The following is a 24477-nucleotide window of genomic DNA, read 5'->3' as shown; positions in this document are numbered from 1 at the left end:
GTGGACAATTAATATGAGCCACTCCTGATGGAAGTGTAGGATGACAATCTGAAAACCTGGCCGGGGGAAACAAACCTCTCTACCTTTTGTAATAAGCCATCTCTTCCTGAAGGAGGAAAACCTTTGCCTTCAGTTCGTTCCTCTCATGGAGGACATCCCTCAGCTCTTGTAACGTGAAGCGAGGCCTGTTGGGGTCATTTAAATCCGCAAGCGTCTTATCTGACTGAAGGTCTTCTTCACTCATGGGTTCTGTCTGTAAAAAAAAACAAAAGAACTATTTGTCAATTGCTACCCAATGGTCAATGGTGAGAGTGAGAGTGTCACTCAGACACTTTGCCTTAACCAACATTTGGACATGAAACTCCACAACATAGGCAGCACCAGAGGCTGACATGACCCAATCATTCTGAGGTCAGGCAGTGTGGTTTTACAGGAATTTCCTCATTTTGCTCCCAGGAATCTCCGACACCAGCCTTCAGTCTCCTGGTTTGGTTTATGCACCCTCAGCTCAGCCTCCATCCTTTCTGGCAAGCTGGACAAATCCCAAACTCGCATTCCCCACATCCCATCAGTATTCCCAAGTTACCAACCCATTGGCAAAAACACACAAGGACAAGCCAGTTAAAATACTTTCTAAAGACGCTGGCCTTTGTGTCGAAGGTGGAGACAGTAAAGAACAACATCTAATGTTGTCATAAGCAAGCATTGCTGTGAAGCCTGACAACAAATGTCACTCAGAACTGTCACAACCCTCAGAGTAAAGGCTCTACCCTTTACAAAGGGAAAGGACCAGTTAGCACAAACAGACCAACAAAGCCAATCAGAGTTATGCTATTATTTCTTCAACTACAAAAAGACCATCACAAACTGAAATGAAGCACAGCAGGAGGACAAGCAATTAGCACAAAGTTAATCACACATCAAACGCTCTGACCTTGCTCATCATAAAAACACACTGTCACCAATTTCCTCAGGAGAGGGAACCCGCCTTCCTTACCCAGTCTGGGCCTATTACCTGACTCCAGTTGCACACAATGTGAAAGATGCTTCATGGCATCTGAAGTGGCAGAGTAACCATTTCAGTTGCGCAAGCACCAGACCCATGGTTAGATTGCCAATGTCTTGGGGAGACAGTCGGGTCACCTTGTCGATGTGGAAAAGGGGGAGCAGTAGTTGAGTCGTAATTTGCTCTAAGTTGCAGCATGTGGCCCCTCCTCCCACCCGGGTGTCAGAATGCTTAAAGACAAAGATCTCATTCAGCAGTGCGACAAACACTGAAAAACAAATTACAATTGGCGGGTGGGTGAGTTAGCCCAGGAGGATGGGAGTTCAATAGAAGATGAGGAATGGAGTTCAACACACATAAATATTCAAGGAAGGACACAGGGGTAACGCAGAGAGAGAAGTGTATTAGGGTAAGAAAGAAGGATTGTTGCTGATAAAATAGCGAGATTACAAATTAGATCAATGTTACGTACATGTGCGCCAAGAGAGGAGCAAGTTCATTAAGTAAATGATAACTTGGGGACTATAAATATGAGATAATCACCAATAGGAAATTCAGGAGAAACGTATTTACCCAGAGAACGGTGACAATGTGGAACTAGGAGAAAACTTTGAGCAGGTTGGGTCTATAGTCATTGGAATTTGGAAGAATGAGGATTGATCTTATTAAAACATTTATGTTTCTGAGGGGGCCCGACAAGGTAGATGCTGAGAGGATGATTCTCCTCATGGGGGAATATAGAACTGGGGGGGCGGGAGGGAATGGGGTGGGGGGGCACACTACAGTTTAAAAACAAGGGATCTCCCATTTAAGACAGAGATGAGCAGGAGGGTCATTAGTCTTTGGAATTCTCTACACTAGAAAAGTGGAGGCTGGGTCACTGAATATATTTAAGGCGGAGTTAGACAGATTTTTTATTGACATAGGAGTCAAGGGTTATGTGGGCAAGCAGAAAGATGGAGTTAAAGGTCACAGTTAGATCAGCCATAATCGTATTGAATGGTGAAGTAGCTCCGAAGGACTATTGATCTACTCTTACTCCTATTTCTTGAGATCTTATGAAAGGAGGGGCGGACTGATGGGTTGGGCTGAATGGCCTGGGCTGAATGGCCTGTTTCTGTGCTGTACATTCTACGTCAGGTTAAAACTCCCCAATTAAATGTTCATGTTACAGACAATTTACAATTCCTGACACTGAAGTGATAATTACTAACTCTGGTTGCTTTTATTTCTATATATAATTATGTTTTCCAAATTGTTGCATCAGAGCTATTGAAAGCAAGGGCAAATGCATTTTGTCTTATTTTCGGAAGTTCCTGATAGGAACTTCCGAAGGTTGGAGGCCTTGGGGAGAATTTAGACATGCAATCTCTCACATCAGGTGTAGGATTGTGTCAGCACTGCCCAGCTTTGTGTCAGACCGCAAAGAAAGAAAAACACTGCAGATACTGACCAAAGACAGCTGGAATGACAGGAAGTAGTGCAGGTCACTCAATCTGAGCACAGGATTAGAGCTGGCTAGGTGAATTCTGACTGCAGTGCTGCACAACACCTGCACAGCAGAAAGTTTCAAACACAATCTTACCGGCCGTTCATACTGCACTCCCGCTGGAGTGAGGTCATAGAATTTAGCACCCAGCCAAATCTCCGTCCACTGCAGCGGGATGGGAAAATTCCACTGGAGTGAACAATGGTAACATTCCAGCCAACGTGACCATGCCCTCACTGTTTAAACAAAACCAATATTGATATAATGGGATTTTAAAAAGGATTTATTCTTGGATTGTGGACATCACTGCCAAGGTCTTTTAGAAGGTGATGGTGAGCTGCCTTCTTTAACAACTACAATCCATGTGGTGTAGGTACATCTGTGTAGTTAGAAAGAGAGTTCCAGGACAGTGAAGGAGTGGATGGTCTATTTCTGAGTTAGGATGATGTGTGGCTTGTAGGTGACAGTTTTCCCACGCTGTTACTGCTTACGCCCCGATTGGTGATGGAGATTGTAGGGCGAGGAGATGCTGTCGAGCTTGGCTCATCAGTGCAACAGATGGACACAGAGTGAGCTACAGAGAGGTCGGATAAGAAGGGTGATTCATCCCCTATTCTGGGGTTTTGCAGCTCAACTCCAGTATCTGAACTCCTGCTTTAACTTTCATTTCTACACTCTGGCTGCAAAGTGAACCTCATTGGTCAAAATCTGCCAGGCTCAGGCAATATGAAGGGCTGAATGAACATCCAATGTTTTTAGAGAGGGAGCTGAAATACATGGAATTTTAAAAGGCTTAATTTCATCCTAAAGAAACAGTTAAATACCAGAAACAGGAAAAATTACTCAACTGTTTACAATTTATATAAATGACTTGGATAAAAGGATGGATGGGATGGTTGCCAAATCTGCTGATGACACAATGATGAATAGGAAGGTAAGCTGTGAAGAGGACATAAGGAGGCTACAAAAAGATATAGATAGGTTAGGTGAGTAGGCAAAGATCTGCCAAACAGAGTATAATGCGGGAAAATGTGAAATCGTCCATTATGGCTGGAAGAATAAAAGAGAAACATGTTATCTCAATGGTGGGAGATTGTAGAGCTCCGAGGTGCAGAGGGATCTGGGTGTCCTAGTGCATGAATCACAAAAGGCTAGTGCGCAGGTACAGAAAGTAATTGGGAAAGCTAACAGAGTGTTATTGTTTATTGTGAGTGGAATTCAATACAAAAGTAGGGAAGTTATACTTGAGCTGCACAGGGCATTGATGAGACGACATCAGGAGTATTGTGTACAGTATTGGTCGCCTTATTTAAGGAAAGCTGTGAATGAGTTGGAAGCAGTTCAGGGAGATTTTACCAGACAAAAGCCTGAATTGGGTGGGCTTTTATCAGAAAAGATTGGAGAGTAGGCTTGGTATCCACTGAAGTTTAGAAGTGTGAAGGGTGACTTGACTGAAACATACAAGAACCTGAGGGGTCTTTACAGGGTGGATGTGGAGAGTATGTTTCCTCTTGTGGGAGGATCTAGAACTAGGAGTCGCCCATTTGAGACAGAGTTGAGGAGAAATTATTTCTTAGAGGATCACGTATCTTTGGAACTCTCCTCCTCAAAAGGCAGTGGCTGGCAGAGCTCGATAGATTCCTGATAAACGAGGGGGGGTGAAAGGTTATCAGGGGCAGGCAGGAACGTGGGGTTGAGGTTACAATCAGATCAGCCATGATCTTATTGAATGGTGGAGCAGGCTCGAGGGGCCGAGTGGCCTACTCCTGCTCCTTGCTTGTACGTTTCTAAATTTCCACAAGGGTTTTTTTTGGTTTCACCTTGCCAAACTTCCCTCTTGCAAAAAAGCAAGTTCCAAACTCCATTGATCAAATCAGACTCAGCTGATGTCAGTAAAGCAACATAAAATTATTCTTTTGCTTTCAGAGTTGCTTTCAAAAGTTTCAAATGATTAAAGTTCCAATCTCATTGGGAGTAAACATATCTCACATTTAACTTGTTCAAGGTTTTTACACATTACAACCCAAACAGCACACAGGCAAGGCAGCTCAATCTTTGGATGTGCACACACAGCAACACAACCACAGCATTACCATGAAATACTCCCTGTCATATTCCTTAAAGCTCGGGAAGAAGGCCAGCCGCTGTACCTGAAGGTAATGAACAGAGCGAGAACAGGTTACTCGACGAGTCAATAATCTCTAGCCAGTGAACCCCTTTCAGGGAAGAGGCTTAAAGCTGCGGTGGTGTGTCAGGAGATGCTGAAACATTTTGGAATCCTGAATCATGCTCTCAGACTCTGAAAATATACTTTTTACCATAGCCAGAGAAAGGAGCGCTATTTGTGTTTTTAATGTAATTATTTTTTCAAACTAATGCCAAGGGAACATGTTGAAGGGAAGTGCCACAGGAAGGGTGGAAGACAAAAGGAATCCTGCCTCCCCTTCTCTGAAATTAATCCAGAATGTAAACAGGGCAGTGCGGTCTATCTCGCACCAAGCTGATCTTTCTCGACACCCTAGCTATGGCTGTAACACTACATTCTGCATTCTCTCCTTTCCTTCTCTATGAACAGTATGCTTTGTCTGTATAGCACCCAAGAAACAATACTTTTCACTGTATAAGAACACGTGGCAATAATAAATCAAACAGACCCCAGCTTTGACTCTGAACCTGAAGCAGTATTACACCAAGTCTATATCTGAAATTGATGCAAAGAGCTATTCCCCTGTACCTTTACACGCTCTGCAAAACTATCCAGAAAAGAACAAACTTGCATTTTTATTTTAGGAGTTTCACAGCTGAAGTACTTTGACATGTAGTCACAACAGAATGATGTAATTGCAGTTTGTGGGATCTTACTGTGTAATTAACTGCTTCATCCTCTGACATTCCATCAGTAACCACACAAGGAGCATTTCATTCACAGATTGTGAAAGGCACTACTGCAATTTAATGCTCACAGCTGCAGACTGATGGAAAGGCTAATGTTCTAATGACATCAGCACATTGGGAATCTACCACTCAGAGTCAAAACTTGTAAGGAGTGCATCATGGTCACCCACAAGGGAAGGCTCTGTCTAGCATGAATGTTTTATAGACACAGGTACGTCTATTTAACTATCTTCCCTCAGTAGCTCCATGTGAAAGGCGTTAATATTCCAATTCTTCCTGTATGAATGTTGAGTTATTTAACTGTCGGAGAATCATATCTATCCTGACCCTGCCTTCACTTGGTAATCAGACAAATACACTTTCCAGCAGGAAGCACTTTTCTCTTTAGGATGTTGCGCCCCAGTTGACAGAGCAAAGGTTAAAGCTCAGACCTGAATCCTTCTTGCTCACTGAATAAACCCAATGAGTCATCGACAACCCAAGAGGTTCTCACAGACAGACTGAAAAACAAAATACCTTCAGTTGCTCATCTCCATTCTCGGTGGGTTGTCCCTGGAATTTCTCCCTCAGTTTCCCGATCTCCATCCTCATGTTTCCCATTTCCTGTTCCTTGGTCTGCAAAGTTGTTTCAAGCTCCACTTTCTGCTCAATCAGCCCTTTCCCTTGCGCGTCGATCACGGACACCTTGTGTCGCAGCTCATGGTTTATCTTCATCAGCCTGTTCTGCTGGAGCTGCAACTGGAACAAACAGAAGGACAAGGACAACACGCAGTGAAAATGTCAGTGACACATTACAATCCCATCATAAAGTCAAAGACACATTACAATCCCATCCGAAAGACAATGACATATTACAATCCCATCATAAAGACAATGACACATTACAATCCCATCTGAAAGACAATGACATATTACAATCCCATCATAAAGACAATGACACATTACAATCCCATCCGAAAGACAATGACATATTACAATCCCATCCTAAGACTATGACACATTACAATCCCATCATAAAGACAATGACACATTACAATCCCATCCGAAAGACAATGACATATTACAATCCCATCCTAAGACTATGACACATTACAATCCCATTATAAAGACAATGACACATTACAATCCCAACATAAAGACTACAACACATTACAATCCCAACATAAATAGTGACAGCATACAATCCTGACCTAAAATCAGTGGCTAATTTCAAACCCAACCTAAAGACACTAACATATTACGATACCACCCTAAAGACAGCTCATACGTCATAATCCCATCATAAATACAGTGACACTGGGTGGCACAGAGGTCAGCACTGTTGCCTCACAGCGTCAGGAAACCGGGTTTAACTCAGGGCTTGAGTGACTGCGTGGAGTTTGCAAGTTTTCCCCGTGACTGCATGGGTTTCCTCTGGGTGCTCCGATTTCCTCCCACAGTCTAAAGATGCGCAGTTTAGATGGATTGGCCATGCTAGATTGTCCCTTACAGATAATGAAGAACTTTTTGAAATGCAGTTGTTGTTATAATGCAGGAAAGTGATGCATCCAACTGTGCACCGCAAACTCCCACAAACAGAAAAATGATAATGGCAAGAAAATTTGTTTGTGATGTTGGTTAAGGGATAAACGTTGGCCCCAGGATATTAGGGAGAACTCCCCTACATTTTTTTGAATAAGCAATTGATTCACTTACATCTGCCTGAGAGGGTAGACAGGGCCTCAGTCTAACACCTCTTCCGAATGACACCATCTGACAGTGCAGCACTCCCGTATTGCTGCTCTGGGTATTCCAGCTTAAATGATGGACTCAAGTGCCTGGACTGGGCTTGAAACCATGACTTTGTGACCCAGAGACAAGAGGTCTACCCACCGAGTCCAAGTTGAGAGTCACACTGGACAATGTCTGGTCATCGGGTGACAGGTGAGGAAGCTTCGTGCAGATTATTAAACAGTAAATGTCACCTATTTGATCAATGGGAAGCATCAAAGCTACAATGAGGTGGTCACTAAGTCGTGATCAGGAAGGTGAGGGAACCCTGTGCAGCTTTTTCTTTGCTTTGAATGGAAACTGAGAACACTGCAAATATTGTTAATGTTTCAGGTCGATGACCTATCGTCACAATAAATGCGAAATCATCAACTAGAAATATTTTTCTCTCCACAGATACTCTCCCAGCTACTGAATACTTTCAGCATTTTCTGATTTATTTCAGATTTCCAGCAGCCAGTACATTTTGATTTTGTCTCTCCTTTTATTGAGCAGAACCTATATTCTCTGGAGTTCAGAAGAATGAGAGGCGATCTCATTGGAATGTATAAATTTCTTGGCATGGTTACAGGTTAGATGCGGTTTTCCACTGGATGGAGTGTCTAAAAACAGGGTTATTGTGAGAGCATGAGGGATTGGCCACTTAGGATTGAGATGAGAAGAATTTTCTTCTCCCAAAGGGAATTAAATTTTTATAATTTTCTACCCCACAGGGTTATAGATATTCAGTCGTTGAGTATATTCAAAGACTGAGAGTAGATTTTTGCTCACCAAGGATTAAGAGATATGAGAATAATGTGGGAAAGTGGAGCTATGTGGAAAGTCAGCCACGATCATACTGAATGGTGGAGCAGACTTGAGTATAGCCGACTAGCGCTCCCATTTCTGATATTCTTATGCAACCGTTCTCTGTACCCTGCTGAGAGAATCTAACTGAACAAGAGCAAATGTGGGACTTGGTTATGGACCACTATCAGAACGCATGGAGTGTTCACATTTCAGATCATGCAGTGACACGCCCTGAGAGGACAAACTGCCTAGGAATTTATAATATAACCAAGCACTCCTCCCAATCACACACCATCCAATGTTGGAAATTGTCACCACTGCTGCCTTATCACTGGGTAAAGTCCTAGAACTTGATACCTTCACAGACTACACAGGTTCGAACTGCCACAGTGGGATTTGATGTTGCATTCTTTGGATTACTAATCCAGTGACATAATCACTATCTTACCATACTCCATGAACGATGTTCTTGTATTGGACCTCACCAAAATATTCCACACCATAACAGTAATTACTTACCAAAGTAGCCTATCATGTGTGAATGTTTTCAAGATATAATAATGGACTCTGTAAATCCAAGTTTTTTTATGGCAATGGGCTGTGAATTAAATAAGTAGAGCATAGCTACTTCTGGTCTTTTAATACACTTCTGTCCAAAGCTTTTATCAATGTTAGTGAACTGTTATAACAATATCCTCGGAAGCAGGAAAGGGTGGAAGGTCCAACAATACTTCGAGTCACATGCCCTGCGTCACTATTAATCATGCTGAAGGGATAAGCACTCACTGCCTCGACATCCTCGTTTTTCAGAGTTAATTCTCGGTCTTTTGCTCTGAGCTCGTCCCGCTGTTTATCAACCACCTCCTTTAACTTCTTCATCACTTGCCATTCTCTTTCTGACATCCCAGCTGAAAGACAAGGAGAGAGATATTCGTGGGTGACAGTAAGTGAGAGCCAGCATCAGGTTCCAGCTCTCCTGCAAGGAGTTTAAATCAATTTTCAGGGGTGTGGGCATCAGGGGCATTTATTGCCCAGCCCACATTTGCAGGTTTCAAAGCTGTCTGTTTGACTAGCTGCTTCAAAGACCTTGTGACACGGGGGTGAGGAGCATTACCCACTGAGCCATGTGGTCACATTGAGTTATCAGCTATTTCAATTACAAAGTTTGTGTAAGTAAGTAAATCGGTTGCAGAGTGCGGTGCTGTGTTTTAGGAGGATGGGAAATTGACACATAAAACATAATATACTCGAGCTAAAATGTATATGCGAGATCCTTTACGACTACAGAGATTATCTCTGTTAAACAATGACTGAGTTCATACAGTAATCAATTGTGGGGCTGCAGATATTCTTGCTCTGACCACTGAAAAACGTTTAAAAAATATATATTTTTGGAAGGTTGATACAGAGGTTTGATTGTGAAATGTGAAGTATGAGACAGGAAATATATAGACATTGACCATCTGGTCATGTTACCAGCAGAGTCTTCAAACAATTGTATATTGCAGACCCATATGGTATTTTGGGGTGTACATTCCTCAACCAGCAAGGCAGCAGTTAAAGCCGTGAGCTCTGACCTCGTAAGCCAAAGCCCAATTTACAGTGCCCAGTGTTACCAGACAGATTTCAATATCGACTCCATTCTGCAACAAATCAGTCCGAATATTCAGTACAATTCTAGACGTAACCAGCTCGTGATTTAGGATAAAACAAATAAATATCTGGTGTGAACAGAGACCAGCAGAATCATTACTCTCCAGCGCCAAGATCTGGAAAGCTTTGAAATGTGGAGCTGAACCCAGTCCTCAAGCGCATTTCCTTTCGGACCCCTAGTGGAGGCAATTTTAACCCTCCTCTGCTCCATTAGGAAACAGATTGTAATGCTCATTTTATGCCCCTTTCGATTTTACGCTCTATTGAAGTCAGTATAATGACGAAGCAGGTGGTAAAATGAGTGTTCCTGTGGAATTCCACACAGCAAACTCGGTTAAAATTTATTTCTTGGAATTAGGGAAGGTGGAGATCATAAGTGTTAGTCTGGGTTGGAATCCACATTAGATATCTCACACACTGCTCAAATTTACTTGCACCAATTATTATTACCGGACATTCTGCTACAGGTCAAAATACACTTAATGTTGCTTTAAAACGGATTTGACCTTTGGTATTTTACATATCAGAGGTCAAAAAAGATCAAAGGCTAAGCAGAAGACCTGAAGTGAATCTATACATTAAGATGTATACTTCACACTTCAGGTATCATACTGTCAGATTTACATGACTTCCGGCGACCAAGGGCTGATCCACCTGTAGGTGTGTTTTTTATTAATTCATGGGATGTGGGCGTCGCTGGCTAGGCCAGCATTTATTGCCCTCGAGAAGATGGTGGGGAGCTGCCTCCTTGAACCGCTGCAGTTCAGGTACACCCACAGTGCTGTCAGGACCCAACACCTGCTAATCTATTCAGGAAAGGGTGCCGAGGAAGGCCACAAGATTCAATCTCAGCTTAAATCACCCAGGAAACAAAAATAACTTGATAATTTAATGTCAGAGGTCTTTCAGATATTCTGATGACAGCTTTGAATTCTGTTTCTATTTTAGTTTTCAAGTCACATCCCAGAGTACTAAAAATACCGCCTGCAGCTGTAATGCACTTCAAAATCCCACTCATTGTTTAAGGAATTTTAGGATAAAGCACTTAATGCAAGCGGGGGCATTATTCGTATTCAGCAGTCTCTGCCTTGTGTGCATCAGAAGAGTCTGTAAAGACACATCAAATCCACAATCGTACTGGAAACCACTTGATTTTGAAACCTCCACTGGACCTCAGGTTGCTGCAAAGTGCTTCACTGCCACTGGAGTTCCTCTGAAGCAGAGACATTATTGCAATGTAGGGAACGCGGCAGCACATTTTCACACATCAAGCTCCCACAAACAACAGAAAAACATAGGAAACAGCAGCATGACGAAGCCACCTGGCCCCTCAAGCCTGCTCTGCCATTCAAGAAGATTGTAGCCAATCTGTGACCTTTACTCCACTTTCCTGCCGGCCCCCCACCCGCCCGATAACTCCATTCTTCCACGAAGATCAAAAACCTGTCCTGAATATATTCAATGAAGTAGGCATCCATTGTTCTTTGAGGAAATTCCAAAGATTAAACATCCTAAGAAAGGAATTTCTCCTCGTCTCTATCGGAGATGGGAGACCCCTAAATCTCGACTCTCCTACAAGGGGAAACATCCTATCAGCATCTACCGACTCAAGCCCCCTCAGAATCTTATGTTTCAGTAAGAACACTTCATTCTTCTAAACTCCTATCAGTATAAGTCATAGAAATCATAGAAACCCTACAGTGCAGAAGGAGGCCATTCGGCCCATCGAGTCTGCACCGACCACAATCCCACCCAGGCCCTACCCCCACATATTTACCCGCTAATCCCTATGCATCTCAGGACTCTAAGGGGCAATTTTTAACCTGGCCAATAAACCTAACCTGCACATCTTTGGACTGTGGGAGGAAACCAGAGCACCTGGAGGAAACCCACGCAGACACGAGGAGAATGTACAAACTCCACACAGACAGTGTGGAGTTCAACCTTTCCTCATAACCCCTTCGTTCCAGGAATTAACACAATGAACCTTCCCTGAACTGCTTTCAAAGTATATCCTTTCTTAAGTAAAGAGACCCAAACTGCATGCAGTTCTCTAAAAGCGGTCTCACTGATGCCTTGTACAGTTGTAATAAGATTTCCTTACTTTACAGTCCATCCCCTTTGCAATACACGGTCCATTTGTCTGTTTAATTACTTTCAGTACCTGCATACCAACTTTTAGTGATGTGTGTACAAGGACACCCAGATCCCCCTGCAGCACAGCATTCTGCAGTCTCTCTCCATTTAAAGCATACAGTGAAATCTTTAATGTGTGGCATACGCAGGGAATGGGTGGTGCAAGTTAATCAAAAATGCCAGTTAATGAGTGTTCCATTCATCAATAGAATACAGTACAAAACTTGTAGAATGAACTAACATGCAAATATTCAAGAATTCTTAATTTCCAACAGTACATTAAAACATAAAATATCTGGATAACTTCGGTTGGTAAAGTGACAACTTGTACTTGGAGAACATCAGAAATTCTAGTTAGTAAATAATTCTGGTTGGTTGAGTGCTGGATAATGCAAAGTTTACTGTATTGCTTTCCTAGATATCTTTGTATTGTCAGCAAATCTGGCTATAATACTCGGTCCCTTCATCCAAGTCATTATTATAAACTGTAAATAGTGGAGGCCACAGCACTGATCCCTGTGTCACTCCACTAGTTACAGTTTGCCAACCTGAAAACAATCCATTTATCCCAACACTCTGTTTTCTGATAGTCAGCCAATCCTCAATCCATGCTAATATGTTACCCCATTCCATGAGCTCTTGTCTTTTGTAGAAAATTTTATGTGGCATCTTATCAAATGCTTTCTGGAAGCCCAAATACACTACATCAACTAGTTTCCTTGTATCCACCCTGTGGTTACATCCTGCAAACATGATTTCCCTTTCATAAAAACATGTCAAGTCTGCTCGATTACATCATGATACAGCTACTAATTCCTTAATAAAAAGAATTCCAACATTTTCCCCAATGACAGATGTTAGGTTTTTCCCCAATGACAGGTATTAGATTCTGAAATTACAATGAGATAATGATCAGCTAATTGGTTTTTGTGCTGTTGATTGAGGGGTAAGTACTGCCCAGGACACTGGGGCAAACTCTCCTGCTAAACACTGTGTGATTTGTTATATCCACTGGAGAGGGTAGATAGGGGCCTCCGTCAGTACTGCAAGGAGAGGGTCAGTCTGGACCCGGCTTGTCCAAGGCCCAGCCCAGGGGCTGCATGTGGCCTGTGAAGGGTTTTAATTGGCCTGCCTTGTCCTCCTAGTGGATGAAATGGTTCAACTTCAAAATTTCCTGGAAAGAATGTCAAAAGAATGCTGAGAGTCTGCTGGGCTAATCACAGGCTGATTTCTCCACACACTGGTTGCTGACAGAGAATGGTAAGTTCAGGAATCTTCTTGTTTTTACCTTCCTGTTTCAGGATTTCCTCCTCAGTCAGGTTTACATCCTTGTGGGAAAGGTTCATCGCCAGCTGTTTGTTTTCCTCCTGAAGTTTAGCAATCTGAGTGAGTAAATCCTGAGCCTCCCCTCGCCACACATCCTCGACCAACACCAGCTCCTGATCAAAGACAGCAGTGTTAGAAAGTTCATCAGACCCCACTCACATAAACCTAACCCCCGCCCCACTTGCCTCCTGCACACTTGCTATCATAACAGGTTGGATTGTTGCTCCATAACATTTCAGGGAACATCAACAATGCAGAATGAAGATGAGTGATACAGAGAATTTGCATTGTGGAGAAAGAGAAGGAAAAGCTTTGTTTATATCTGTACTGGATCAACAATTTTATCAACATAGGACACTCCTTCATTAACTAAATAATAAATTGAATTATCGGCAGATCTCAGTGTGATCAGGATCCCGAGCCCAGCTCTCAGTGTAATTACATAGAAAATACAGCTCAGAAACAAGGCCATTCATTCAACTCTCTAAGCCACCATTAATCCTCCATAAGCCTCCTCTCTTCATCTCAGCCACTGTCTTTCTAAATTTTACTGACAGTGATGAAGTTTCAGGCCTTTTTAAAAATTCATTTGTGGGACATGGGCGTCGCTGGCTGGCCGGCCAGTATTTATTTCCCATGCCTAGTTGTCCTTGGAGGGCAGTTGAGAGTCCTAAACTAGGGAAAACATCCTTCCTGGATTTAGTCTGTCCAGCCCTGTTAGAATTTTGCATGTTTCAATCCGATCTCCCCTCATCCTTCTATATTCGAGGAAGATGACCATCAATGAAAACAATATTTCCAGTGCCACTTCTTTTAATATTCTGTGATGTAAAATATCAGGCCCTGGTGATTTGTCAGTCTTTAATCCCATTAATTTCCCTAGTACATTTTCTTACTAACACTGATTATCTTCAATTCTTTTCCTCTCACTAGACCCTTGGTTCCCTAACATTTCTGGGAAGTTATTTGTGCTCTCTTTTGTGAAGATAGAACCAAAGTATGTATTCAGTGCTTCTGTCATTTCTTTATTCCCCATTTTAATCTCCTCGGCTTCTGACTATAAGGGACCTAGATTTGTCTTTACCAATCTATTTTGTTTATATTTATAGAAGTTTTTACAGTCAGTTTCTATGTTCCTGCAATTTTACTCTCATACTCTATTCTCCCCTGCTTGATCAATTTTTTAATCCTCGTTTGCTGAATTCTAAAATGCTCTCTATCCTCAGTCTTGCTGCTTTTTCTGGCAATTATTTACATCTCCTCTTTGGATTTAATATCATCCCTAATTTCTTTTGTAAGCCATGGTTGAACCACCCATATTTCCCCTTTTATTTTTGCACCAGACAGGAATGAATAATTGTTGTAATTCATGCATACATTCTTTAAATATGAATCATTGCCAATCCATCATCAACCCTTTAACCTTTAATAATGTTCCCTGATCTACCCTTGCTAATTCACACATTATAATCTCATAGTGCCCTTTATTAAGATATAAAACCCTAGTTTCAGATTCGATTACTTCACTCTCCATTTTCAGATCGGTGCTGGGGTCTCCTGCTGTTTGCAATGTCCATTAATGATCCAGATATGAAGCAGGAGCTTTGATAAGTAAGTTTGCAGATGACACGAAAATTAGTGGTGTGGTAAATAGTGAGGAGGAAAGCCTTAGATTACAGAACGATACAGGTGGGCTGGTCAGAATAGTGGCAAATGTAATTTGAGAGGACTAACAGGGCAAGGGAATACACAATGAATGATAGAAATGGAAGTACAGAGGACCAGAGGAACCAAAGATCCCTGAAGGCAGCAGGACAGGTAGATAAGGTGGTTCAGAAGGCATATGGGATACTTGCCTTTATTAGCTGAAGGACAGAATATAAGAGCAGGGAGGTTATAATGGAAATGTATAAAATACCCATTAGGCCACAGCTACAGTACTCCCTCCCGGCTATATATTGTCAGGGATGGCGATGTCTGGGACATTGTAAGATATGATTCTGCGAGTGCGACTATGTCAATTTTAGCAAAAGCCCCCAGATGTTAGTAAGGAGGATTTTGCAGGGTTGGGTTTACTATTGTCATTGGTCAATGCTGGGTGTTTTGTCTGGTTTCATATCTTCCTGTGTAGTTTGTAATGGGTTTTGATACAACTGAGTGGCAAACTAGTCTATTTCAAAGGTAATTCAAGAGTCTCATTGCTGTGGGTCTCGAGTCACATGTAAACCAGCAGATTCCCTTGCCTGGGAAGGAAATGAGTGAACTAGATGGTATTTTTACGACAATTGACAATGGTTTCATGGTCATTATTGCCAACTCCAGCTGTGAATTCCAGATTTATTAACTGCCACCATCTGCCGTGGTAGCATTTGCAGCCCCGGAGCCTGGGGGCTCTGGATTACTAGTCTGGTGACATTACTGGTACTTCATCTCCTCCCCCATAAAGGCGGCAAACTAGAGATGATTTGATATTCTGTGCTGGTGATGGATTGGCAGTTATTGACTCTTCCACCCTGGGAAGCTTTTTCCCAGGGTAGAAGAGTCAATTACTAGGGGGCACAGGTTTAAGGTGCAAGGGGCAAGGTGCAAGGTTTAAAGGAGATGTACGAGGCAGATTTTTTACACAGAGTAGTGGGTGCCTGGAACTCGTTGCCGGGGGAGCTAGTGGAAGCGGATACGGTAGTGACTTTTAAGGGGCGTCTTGACAAATACACGAATAGGATGGGAATAGAGGGGTATGGTCCCCAGAAGGGATGGGGATTTTAGTTAAGTCGGGCAGCATGGTCGGTGTAGGCTTGGAGGGCCGAAGGGCCTGTTCCTGTGCTGTAATTTTCTTTGTTCTTAATCAAAAAGCACTTGTCAACTAATTGAATCGTGGTAGAGATTGGAGTTTCGCAATATATCTGATTGTCCCTATGGGTCAGGCAAAGAGGAATCAGCCAGCATTCCAAGTCTGATCACCGTCCCGAGACCCATGTTTGACACTGCATGGAAAGATGCTGGGTGAAATGTAATCAGTCTCAGGACCACAATCAAGGCTGATTTGCTGAACACCTTTCAAGAACTGGAGTTATTTCTGGCTGGGCAAAGATCACCTTGTACAAAAGTGTAGGTACAGTAGGAATTATCCTGGACTAGTTTCAATCACCTAAAGGGATTGGGGAGGAACATCCAGATTTTATTTTCTCCTGGTTGGCTCAGGTTAAAGTTTTTAAAAAAAGTTTATTTATTAGTGTCACAAGTAGGCTTACATTAACATTGCAATGAAGTTACTGTGAAAAACCCCTAGTCGCCAAACTCCGGCGCCTGTTTGGGTACACGGAGGGAGAATTTAGCACAGCCAGTGCACCCTGACCAGCACATCTTTCGGACTGTGGGAGGAAACCAGAGCACCCGGAGGAAAGCCACGGAGACATGGGGAGAACGTGAAGACTCCGCACAGACAGTGACCCGAGGCCGGAATTGAACCCGGGTCCCTGGCACTGTGAGGCAGCAGTGCTAACCACTGAGCCGCCCATATTATTATTGATTAGTTATCCAATTACATTCTTCAGGAAATTTCTCTCAGTCTAAAAGGGTTAGTTGCATACAGATAAGGTCTTCTATGTTTGGATTACACCAATAGTGTCAAAATGTAGGCGTTTCCAACTCAGATGTGTTATAAAAAATATAGTGCCTGTGATACAGGCGGCTGAATGTATTTGTATGTTTACTCGGTTACCTATCAGTGACCATGTCAAGTATTTTCCTCGCAGCCAGAGTTTATTTTGGGAGTTGGCATGATGCAGGAACTGCTGCCAGTTATTTCGATGCATAAGTCATCCCATAATAACGGCTCAAGACTAAACATGCAATCATGTTAAAACGGGTCTGTGACTGGCATTCTGCTAAAATTACACCAGAAACTCCAGTCTTTCAAATGAACTCGGTCTCCTTTTTAATCTATCTTTCCAAAAGTTAAACCGTTCTCTCATCAGATAACTTTCTTTGCAAGGTGGGTTTTGTACCACCTATGACACAGTGTGTAGCATTCTTGCCTCTGAGACAGAAATTGTCGATTCAAGCCCCACTTCACAGAGAATTCAACATAAAATCTAGGTCGACACTCCCAGTGCAGTAGTGGAGGGCTGCCGCGCTGTCAGTCAGGGGGAGTAGTGGAGGGCTGCCGCGCTGTCAGGGGGAGTAGTGGAGGGCTGCCACACCGTCAGGGGGAGTAGTGAAGGGTTGCTGCATCATCAGAGGAGCAATACAGAGAGAGAATATGCATGGCCTGAGGGCGTGCTGAGGGACCGCTGCACTATTGGAGGTGCAGTCTTTGGGAGAACCCATTTCTACACCATACAGCATCATGACGTAAAAGCATAATATTGCAAATGCTGGAAATCATTTCCAGCATTTCCAAAGCAGTCATATTGGACCTAAAATGTTAATCCTACAACAAAGGATTACTTGCATGTAAGCAGCATGCAATGGATAGAGCTAAGCAATCCAACAACCAACAGATCAGATCTAAGGTCTGTAGACCTGCCACATCCAGCCATGAATGGCGGTGGACAATTAAACAACTTCCTGGAGGAGGAGGCTCCACAAACATCTCCATTCACAATGATGGGGAGCCCAGCACATCTGGTCAAAAAAATAAGGCATCTGCAACAATCTTTAGCCAGAAGTGTTGAGTGAATGATCCATCTTGGCCTCCCCAGTGGTCGCCAGCATCACAGATCCAGTCCTCAGCCAATTTGATTCTCTCCACGTGATATCAAGAAATGGTTGAACGCACTGGATATTGCAAAGGTTATGGGCCCTGACAATATACTGGCAATGGTTTTGAAGACCTGAGCTCTGGAACTTGCTGCACCCCTAGCCAAGCTAAATACCACTAAATCACCGGCATCGAACCAGCAAAGTGGAAAATTGTTCAGATATGCCTTGTACGCAAAAGCGTACACAGGGTAGGCAGTTTAGGACAGAGATGAGGAAAAATTTCCTCAGACTGCCTACCCCAATCCAACACTGGCATCTCCACATCGAGAAATTTCTCCACCTAGAGAGTGGTCAGCCTATGGAATTCGCTACCACTGAAATATAAAAAAACCCCACACAATATACACACATATCATTTGCACACTTTCATCACAACACCACAACCAGGAAATTGTCCTCCAAGCTACTCATCATCTTGACTTGGAAATATATTGTTGCTCTTTCATGATCGCTGGATCAAAATCCTGGAACTCCCTCCCTCACAGCGCTATAGGTGTACCTACACCACATGGACTGCAGCGGTTCTAGAAGGCAGCTCACCATCACCTTCTCAAGGGGCAATGAAGGATGGGCAATAAATGCTGGTCTAGCCCAAATCACATGAATGAGTAAAGAAAAACTCTGCTTCTCTTTCCACAGATGCTGCCAGACCTGCTGAGTTATTACAGCATTGTGTCACCCTGAAAACTGCCTTCATAATAATTACAGCAGCTCAAAGCAATTCACTGAGTCACTTGGAGATGTTTCTGAGGCTGCGATAAAGCTCAAAATAACTTATGTTCTTTCATAAGATGCTAATTACATGTGTAATAGTTTAGGTGCTGATTGACCCAAATTCCATTACAGACTCAATCTCTCTCCCTCTTAAGAGGATTCTCTGAACAATTCTCTCTGCTCTCCTGATATCAATATCAAGTTTAAATCAAGAGGGGTAACAATGTAAAGCTCAAACATGTGCAGCAAATAGCACTGATATATTTAAGGGGAAGCACTGATACATTTTAGGAGGAACTAGGTAAGTACATGAGATGAAGCAAAGTAGGTGTGCAGAATATAAACACCAGCAGAGACCAGTTGGGCGAATGAGCCACTTCTATCCTGCAACTTCTACTGAATTTTGAGCTCCTTGGCCCATTAACTCAGTTGGTGAAAGCCATCAAGCCCAGAATACTCTCAGACCTCCAGCTCATCTCCATTCAGTATCAGCATTGCCATTGCTCTGCAGGTGCTCCTGGGCTAGGAACAGGAACATCAGCCATATCGCTCGCTCCTGATCACTATTCAGGGAGCCTTGCTTGACAGTGGGAGTGTTTGACTCAGCTGCGATTTACCTGCAGTGCTGAGCAACTACCTCGCTTGCAGTGATTGCCTGGAACCATAAAAGGTACCTGGTCTCATTGATGAGGTGTTTGATACCTTATAGAACTGGATCAAACCAGAGCCAACATGAGAGAAGAACAGTGGAAAAGAGTCAAGACTGGCCCCAAAATACTGTTGTCAGACATCTTAAAATTAACTTTGGAACATATTCTATTGTATCTCCCAAATAAGAGAGAGTGAGGATAAAGATGCATATTTTCATGGGGGTTTAGATAAGTGGTCAGCCAAGGATCTGTTCCGGAGCCTAACTTTTCACCGTGTTTATTAATGACTTGGACAAAGGAACAGGGACTTATCTAATTTTGTTGATGACACCAAGTTAGGTGGCACATTAGGAAGATCGAAGGTAATCTGATCAAAGTGTTTAAAATGAGCTCTACCCTATTTCCTCTTCTGCAAAAAAACAGAAAAGGGATTAGAATTTTAAAATTAGAACCAGGCCATTGGTGTGGTGATGACAAGAAGTACTTCTTCGCACAAAGAGTAGAAAGTATCCAGAATTCTCAACTCTAAAAGGCTGTTGAGGTTGGGAGTCAACTAGAGCTTTCAACACAAGAAATAGTAGACCATACAGCCCATTGAGCCTGCCCCGCCATTCAATACAATCCTGGTTCATCTTGGGCTTCAACTCAACCTTCCTGCCTGCTCCCCATATCCGTTGATTCTCCAAAAGGCAAAAAATCTGTCTATCTCAGCCTTAAATCTGTTTAAGAATGGAGTGTGTATCAACTCTCTGGGGTAGAAAATTCCAAAGATTCACAACTCTCGGAGTGTAGTAATTTCTCCTCATCTCAGTCCTCCTCCCACTCCTGCTTTTTTGACCATGATTCCCTCAGCAATCGCCCATGTGTAAGGCCAGCCCCTGCTGTTCAGTGAACACTTCCAGATTATTTTGCATTTGTCCTGGATTAATTTCCACAAAGCCCCAGCTGAACAGACTTTAAGAGCATATTCCCACTCATCTTCAACTTTAACTCGGTTTCCTAGATAACCATAACTACAATGGTAGTAAATGGTCTAACAAGACACACAATGGGTCACTTGCTTTCCACAGGAAACTTGCATGGAAAACCAGAATTATCACCTCTTTCATGTGGCATCTTAGAACTAATATGCTGTAGAAAATATCAGTGAAGATGATTTAATGCTTCACTGTACATCAATCTGCTTCTTGTGTGGTGCAATCATCCATCAGGTAAAATTTTTCCCAGCAATACTGAGTGACTAGCATTAGAACACAAATTTACAGCTTCATCTGGACAAGTTCAAAAGGACAAAATCTGTGTCAGCAAAACTTTGCTACTGGACACTTTCATAATCCAGCGAACACATCACAATCAATGGAATTAGCTACCAACATTTACATTTATCCTCCCATTAATGCTGCAAAACTAATGTTCCCGGAAATACCAACTGCAACGGAAGAATTTTGTTTTCACCATGACTGACCTTGAGGATTTTGTTTTGCACAAGAATATTTCAATTGAACAACAGAATTTCAAACATAAGCAAAGGTTACCAAATCCTTTCTTCCAGAGGACACAACTATTCCAATCCACCCCTGGCTGATCTCCCACATTCTACTCGTGTAAATTTGAGGTAATCCAAAACTCTCTGCTGCCCATGTCTTAACTCGCACCAAGTTCCATTCAGCTGTCACTGTGCTCACTAACCTGCACAGGTTCCAGATCAAGCAATATCTTCATTTTAGAATTCTCATCCTTCAAATCCCTCCTTAGTCTCGTTCCTCCCCACCTCTCTAATCTCTTCCAGCCCCCACTTGCTGAGATCTCTGCACTCCTCTAATTCTGGTCTCTTACAGCATTCTAGATTTTTATTGCTATGCCATTTGTGGCTGCACAGTTTGTAAGGCCCTAAGCTTTGGAATTCTCTCCCTACACCTCTCTGTGTCTCTATCTTGATTTCCTCCCATAAGACACTTAACAGCGGTTCATTGACCAAGGTTTTGGCAATCTGGCCTCGTATCTTTCTATGTGCTTCAGTACTATATTTTCTTTTATGTTGCCCCTGTGAATTAGATGTTGGAACAGTGGTAATATTACTGGTTTAGCCCTCCAGAGGTCCAGGACACTGCACTGGGGGCACGGGATCAAATACTCACAGTAACTAGTAGAATTTAAATTCAATTAATAAAATCTGGAATTTGAAAGCTAGTCTCAATAAGGGTGACCATGAAACTATCATTGATTGTTGTTAAAAACCCATCTGGTTCACTCATGTCCTTTAGAGAAGGGAAAGAAATCTGCTATCTTTACCTGGTCAGGCTCCAGATCAATAGTAATCTGATTGCCCTCTGAAATGGCTGAGCAAGCCACTCAGATCAAGTGCAAAAGGTATGGGTAACAAATGCTGACATCGCCACCCATGCCCACATCCCAAGAAAGAATACATTTTTTAAAACCCGTAACATTTATACATTAAGGGTGCGATGTAAATAGAAGTTATCCTTGTAATTGTTACTGTTGAATACCACCCACCCTATCTCCATCATAAATACCAACAAACTCCCTGGGACCCCAGCACAGAGTGCGTGTAAGTGATCACATTAAGTGAGGGGCGAATCAGACTCCACTGTAATGCCCCCATGACTGAATAGCTTGCTGTTACTCATTGTCAAATCCCACAAATAATGAAGTCACTTAGGCAACGGAGAGACATCAAACTGAAGCCTAACGCAGTTAACCTCTTCAGGAGAGGAAATAAAAACAAAAAAAACGCTGGAGATACTCAGCAGCTCAGTCAGCATCTGTGGAGAGGGAGAATAAGTTAACGTTTCAGATTGATGAACTTTCATGAGAAAGTTCACTACTTCTGACAAAGGGTAATTAACCTGAAACTTTCTTTTCCTTACACTGCCTGACCTGATAAATATATCCAGCATTTTCAGTTTTTATTTCAGATTTCCAACATCCACAGTATTTTGCTTTTCCTTCTGGAAAGGCGATAACTTGTGTGGGAAAAAAATCCAAATGCTCATTGTGCAATTGATTAAAAACGCTGAAAATAATAGATACACTGACCAATTAGCAGAATATCCGAGAGGAACACACTGCACTAATCTGACAGCCGCAACAGATATTACTTACAGCTGTTTCGGCAGGCAGGACCCAGCTTGTTCTCTCTCTCTGGGTCCCATGGGTCCAGGTGTAAAGTTTAAATCAACGATCCTATTAATTTGCAGCTATTTGGAGTTACTGAAAAAACAGATCTGTTTTCTAATTTAGGATTATTCACCAATGAGCTATGTAACAGCATTAAAGCCCTTTTCCAAATCTTCAGGCCTACAGGATTCAGCCAGGACAAAGAAGGTGCTGAGTATGCAAGCCCTCAGGATCCAGTGATCAAAATGTGAACATTGTAGTTTTCTGATTATTCATTGTGCAATATTTATTCCTTTTTAAGATGCTCATTTGGTCACAGTTGACACCTTGTAAATTACTTTAGTGTCTAATGAACATCCAATATTAGAGTGGAAGTTCAAGACAACATTCTTCGCATCGAAGGTGGATAGAATGTAGAAATCTCGGCCACAAACTGTGGTCAAAGTAGAGTCCATACATTCTTTTACAGGGTAGTTACCTGAGGAAATGAAATATTAAAGACTATGGGGGGTGAACAGGAGGCTGGGATTAGACTGGGTGGGATATTAAAAGGTCTGGGGAATGGGATTAGACTGGGTGGAATATTAAAGGGGCTGGGGAATGGGATTAGGATGGGTGGGATATTAAAGGGGCTGGGGAATGGGATTAGATTGGGTGGTATATTAAAGGGGCTGGGGAATGGGATTAGGATGGGTGGGATATTAAAGGGTCTGGGGAATGGGATTAGACTGGATATTAAAGGGTCTCAGGAATAGGATTAGACTGGGTGGGATACTGAAGGGAATGGGAATGGGCTGAATGGGAATGGGCTGGGTGGGATGTTGAAGAGTCTGGGGGGTGGGATGTTGAAGAGTCTGGGGGGTGGGATGTTGAAGAGTCTGGGGGGTGGGATATCGAAGAGTCTGGGGGGTGGGATATCGAAGGGTGCAGGGAGTGATGGGAGTGGGTGGCACTGAGTAAGTGGTCAGAGTTCCTGTTATTGTTTTAATTTACACAGCAATGTTTTGGATGACCATTTCCAGCAGCCTGTGAGTTGGAGCTGAGTTGTGCTGGGGCTGCCTCCTCTCTGCCACTGACCTGCTGGTGCTTCCTCTCCTTCTCGATGCGGTCCATCCTCTCCAGCCGCAGCCGGTCCAGCTCCAGGCGGAGCTCCTCAATCTCCGGGTTCATCTGGTTGCGGCTCACCAACACCTCCAACATCTCCAGAACCCGCACCACTTTGGGCATCAGCTTGGCGATGGCGTCGCAGCCGAAAACATCGATGATGCGCTCGAATTCCTGGCCCACCACCGCCGCGATGTCATAGACATCCATCACGGACAGCTCTGTGGCCGTCTTGCCCAGCGCCGAGCCGGCAGCCTCCATCCCCCCGTCCCTCCCGCTGCCTCTCCCTCCTCCCGCTTTGTCTAGAAACCTCCTCCCGCTTCACAATCTTCCCGCATTGGAACTTTTCCCAAGAAATCTCCCTCTCTGCTTCTCTTCCCCGGACTCCCCCTCCTTCCTGATTTACTTTTTCTTCTTCAAACTCTTCTCTCCATTCGCCAGCGCTCGCCCGCAAACATCCCGCTGGAAATTCCCATAAAGTGCAGCTAAAGCCGACATTGCAACGCCAAATCAGTGCGGGCAGCTCGCAGGCACTGCGCATGAGTCTGCCCCCGGAGACGGGAGGGGCTGCATATTTTCCCAAAGCTTCGAGCAGCAGGAAAACACAGCACACTGCCAGAGAGAGGGAGACAGCACACTGCCAGAGAGAGGGAGACAGCGCACTGCCAGAGAGAGGGAGACTGCACACTGCCAGAGAGAGGGAGACAGCGCACTGCCAGAGAGAGAGACAGCGCACTGCCAGAGAGAGGGGGAACACAGCACACTGCCAGAGAGGGGGAACACAGCACACTGCCAGAGAGAGGGGGAACACAGCACACTGCCAGAGAGAGGGGGAACACAGCACACTGCCAGAGAGAGGGGGAACACAGCACACTGCCAGAGAGAGGGGGAACACAGCACACTGCCAGAGAGAGGGGGAACACAGCACACTGCCAGAGAGAGGGGGAACACAGCACACTGCCAGAGAGAGGGGGAACACAGCACACTGCCAGAGACAGGGAGACTGCACACTGCCAGACAAAGGGGGACACAGCACACTGCCA

General features: G+C 43.4%; 1 protein-coding gene across 7 annotated transcripts in view; it reads right to left on the bottom strand.

Moving 5' to 3' along the window:
- rilpl1 (Rab interacting lysosomal protein-like 1) overlaps window positions 1-23996 on the bottom strand; it is a 48418-nt gene extending 24422 nt beyond the window's left edge. The window contains exons 1-6 of one of the 7 annotated variants that reach the window (XR_013499387.1): window positions 23408-23996; window positions 13027-13177; window positions 8736-8857; window positions 5907-6128; window positions 4589-4645; window positions 84-253 (exon numbers count right to left, since the gene is read on the bottom strand). Coding sequence is in view for 4 of the 7 variants with exons in the window: in XM_078227090.1 (XP_078083216.1) it covers window positions 84-253; window positions 4589-4645; window positions 5907-6128; window positions 8736-8857; window positions 13027-13177; window positions 23408-23695 (1010 nt within the window). In the remaining 3 variants the exon portion in view is untranslated. The remainder of the gene's footprint in view (window positions 1-83; window positions 254-4588; window positions 4646-5906; window positions 6129-8735; window positions 8858-13026; window positions 13178-23407) is intronic. The other 6 variants (XR_013499388.1, XR_013499386.1, XM_078227090.1 and 3 more) reach the window with 6 other exon arrangements.
- Window positions 23997-24477: the final 481 nt, after the last annotated feature.

The sequence above is a fragment of the Mustelus asterias genome, chromosome 13 (assembly GCF_964213995.1).
Source record: "Mustelus asterias chromosome 13, sMusAst1.hap1.1, whole genome shotgun sequence".
Taxonomy (NCBI): Eukaryota; Metazoa; Chordata; class Chondrichthyes; order Carcharhiniformes; family Triakidae; genus Mustelus; species Mustelus asterias.
This window is presented reverse-complemented; position numbering and strand designations above follow the sequence as displayed.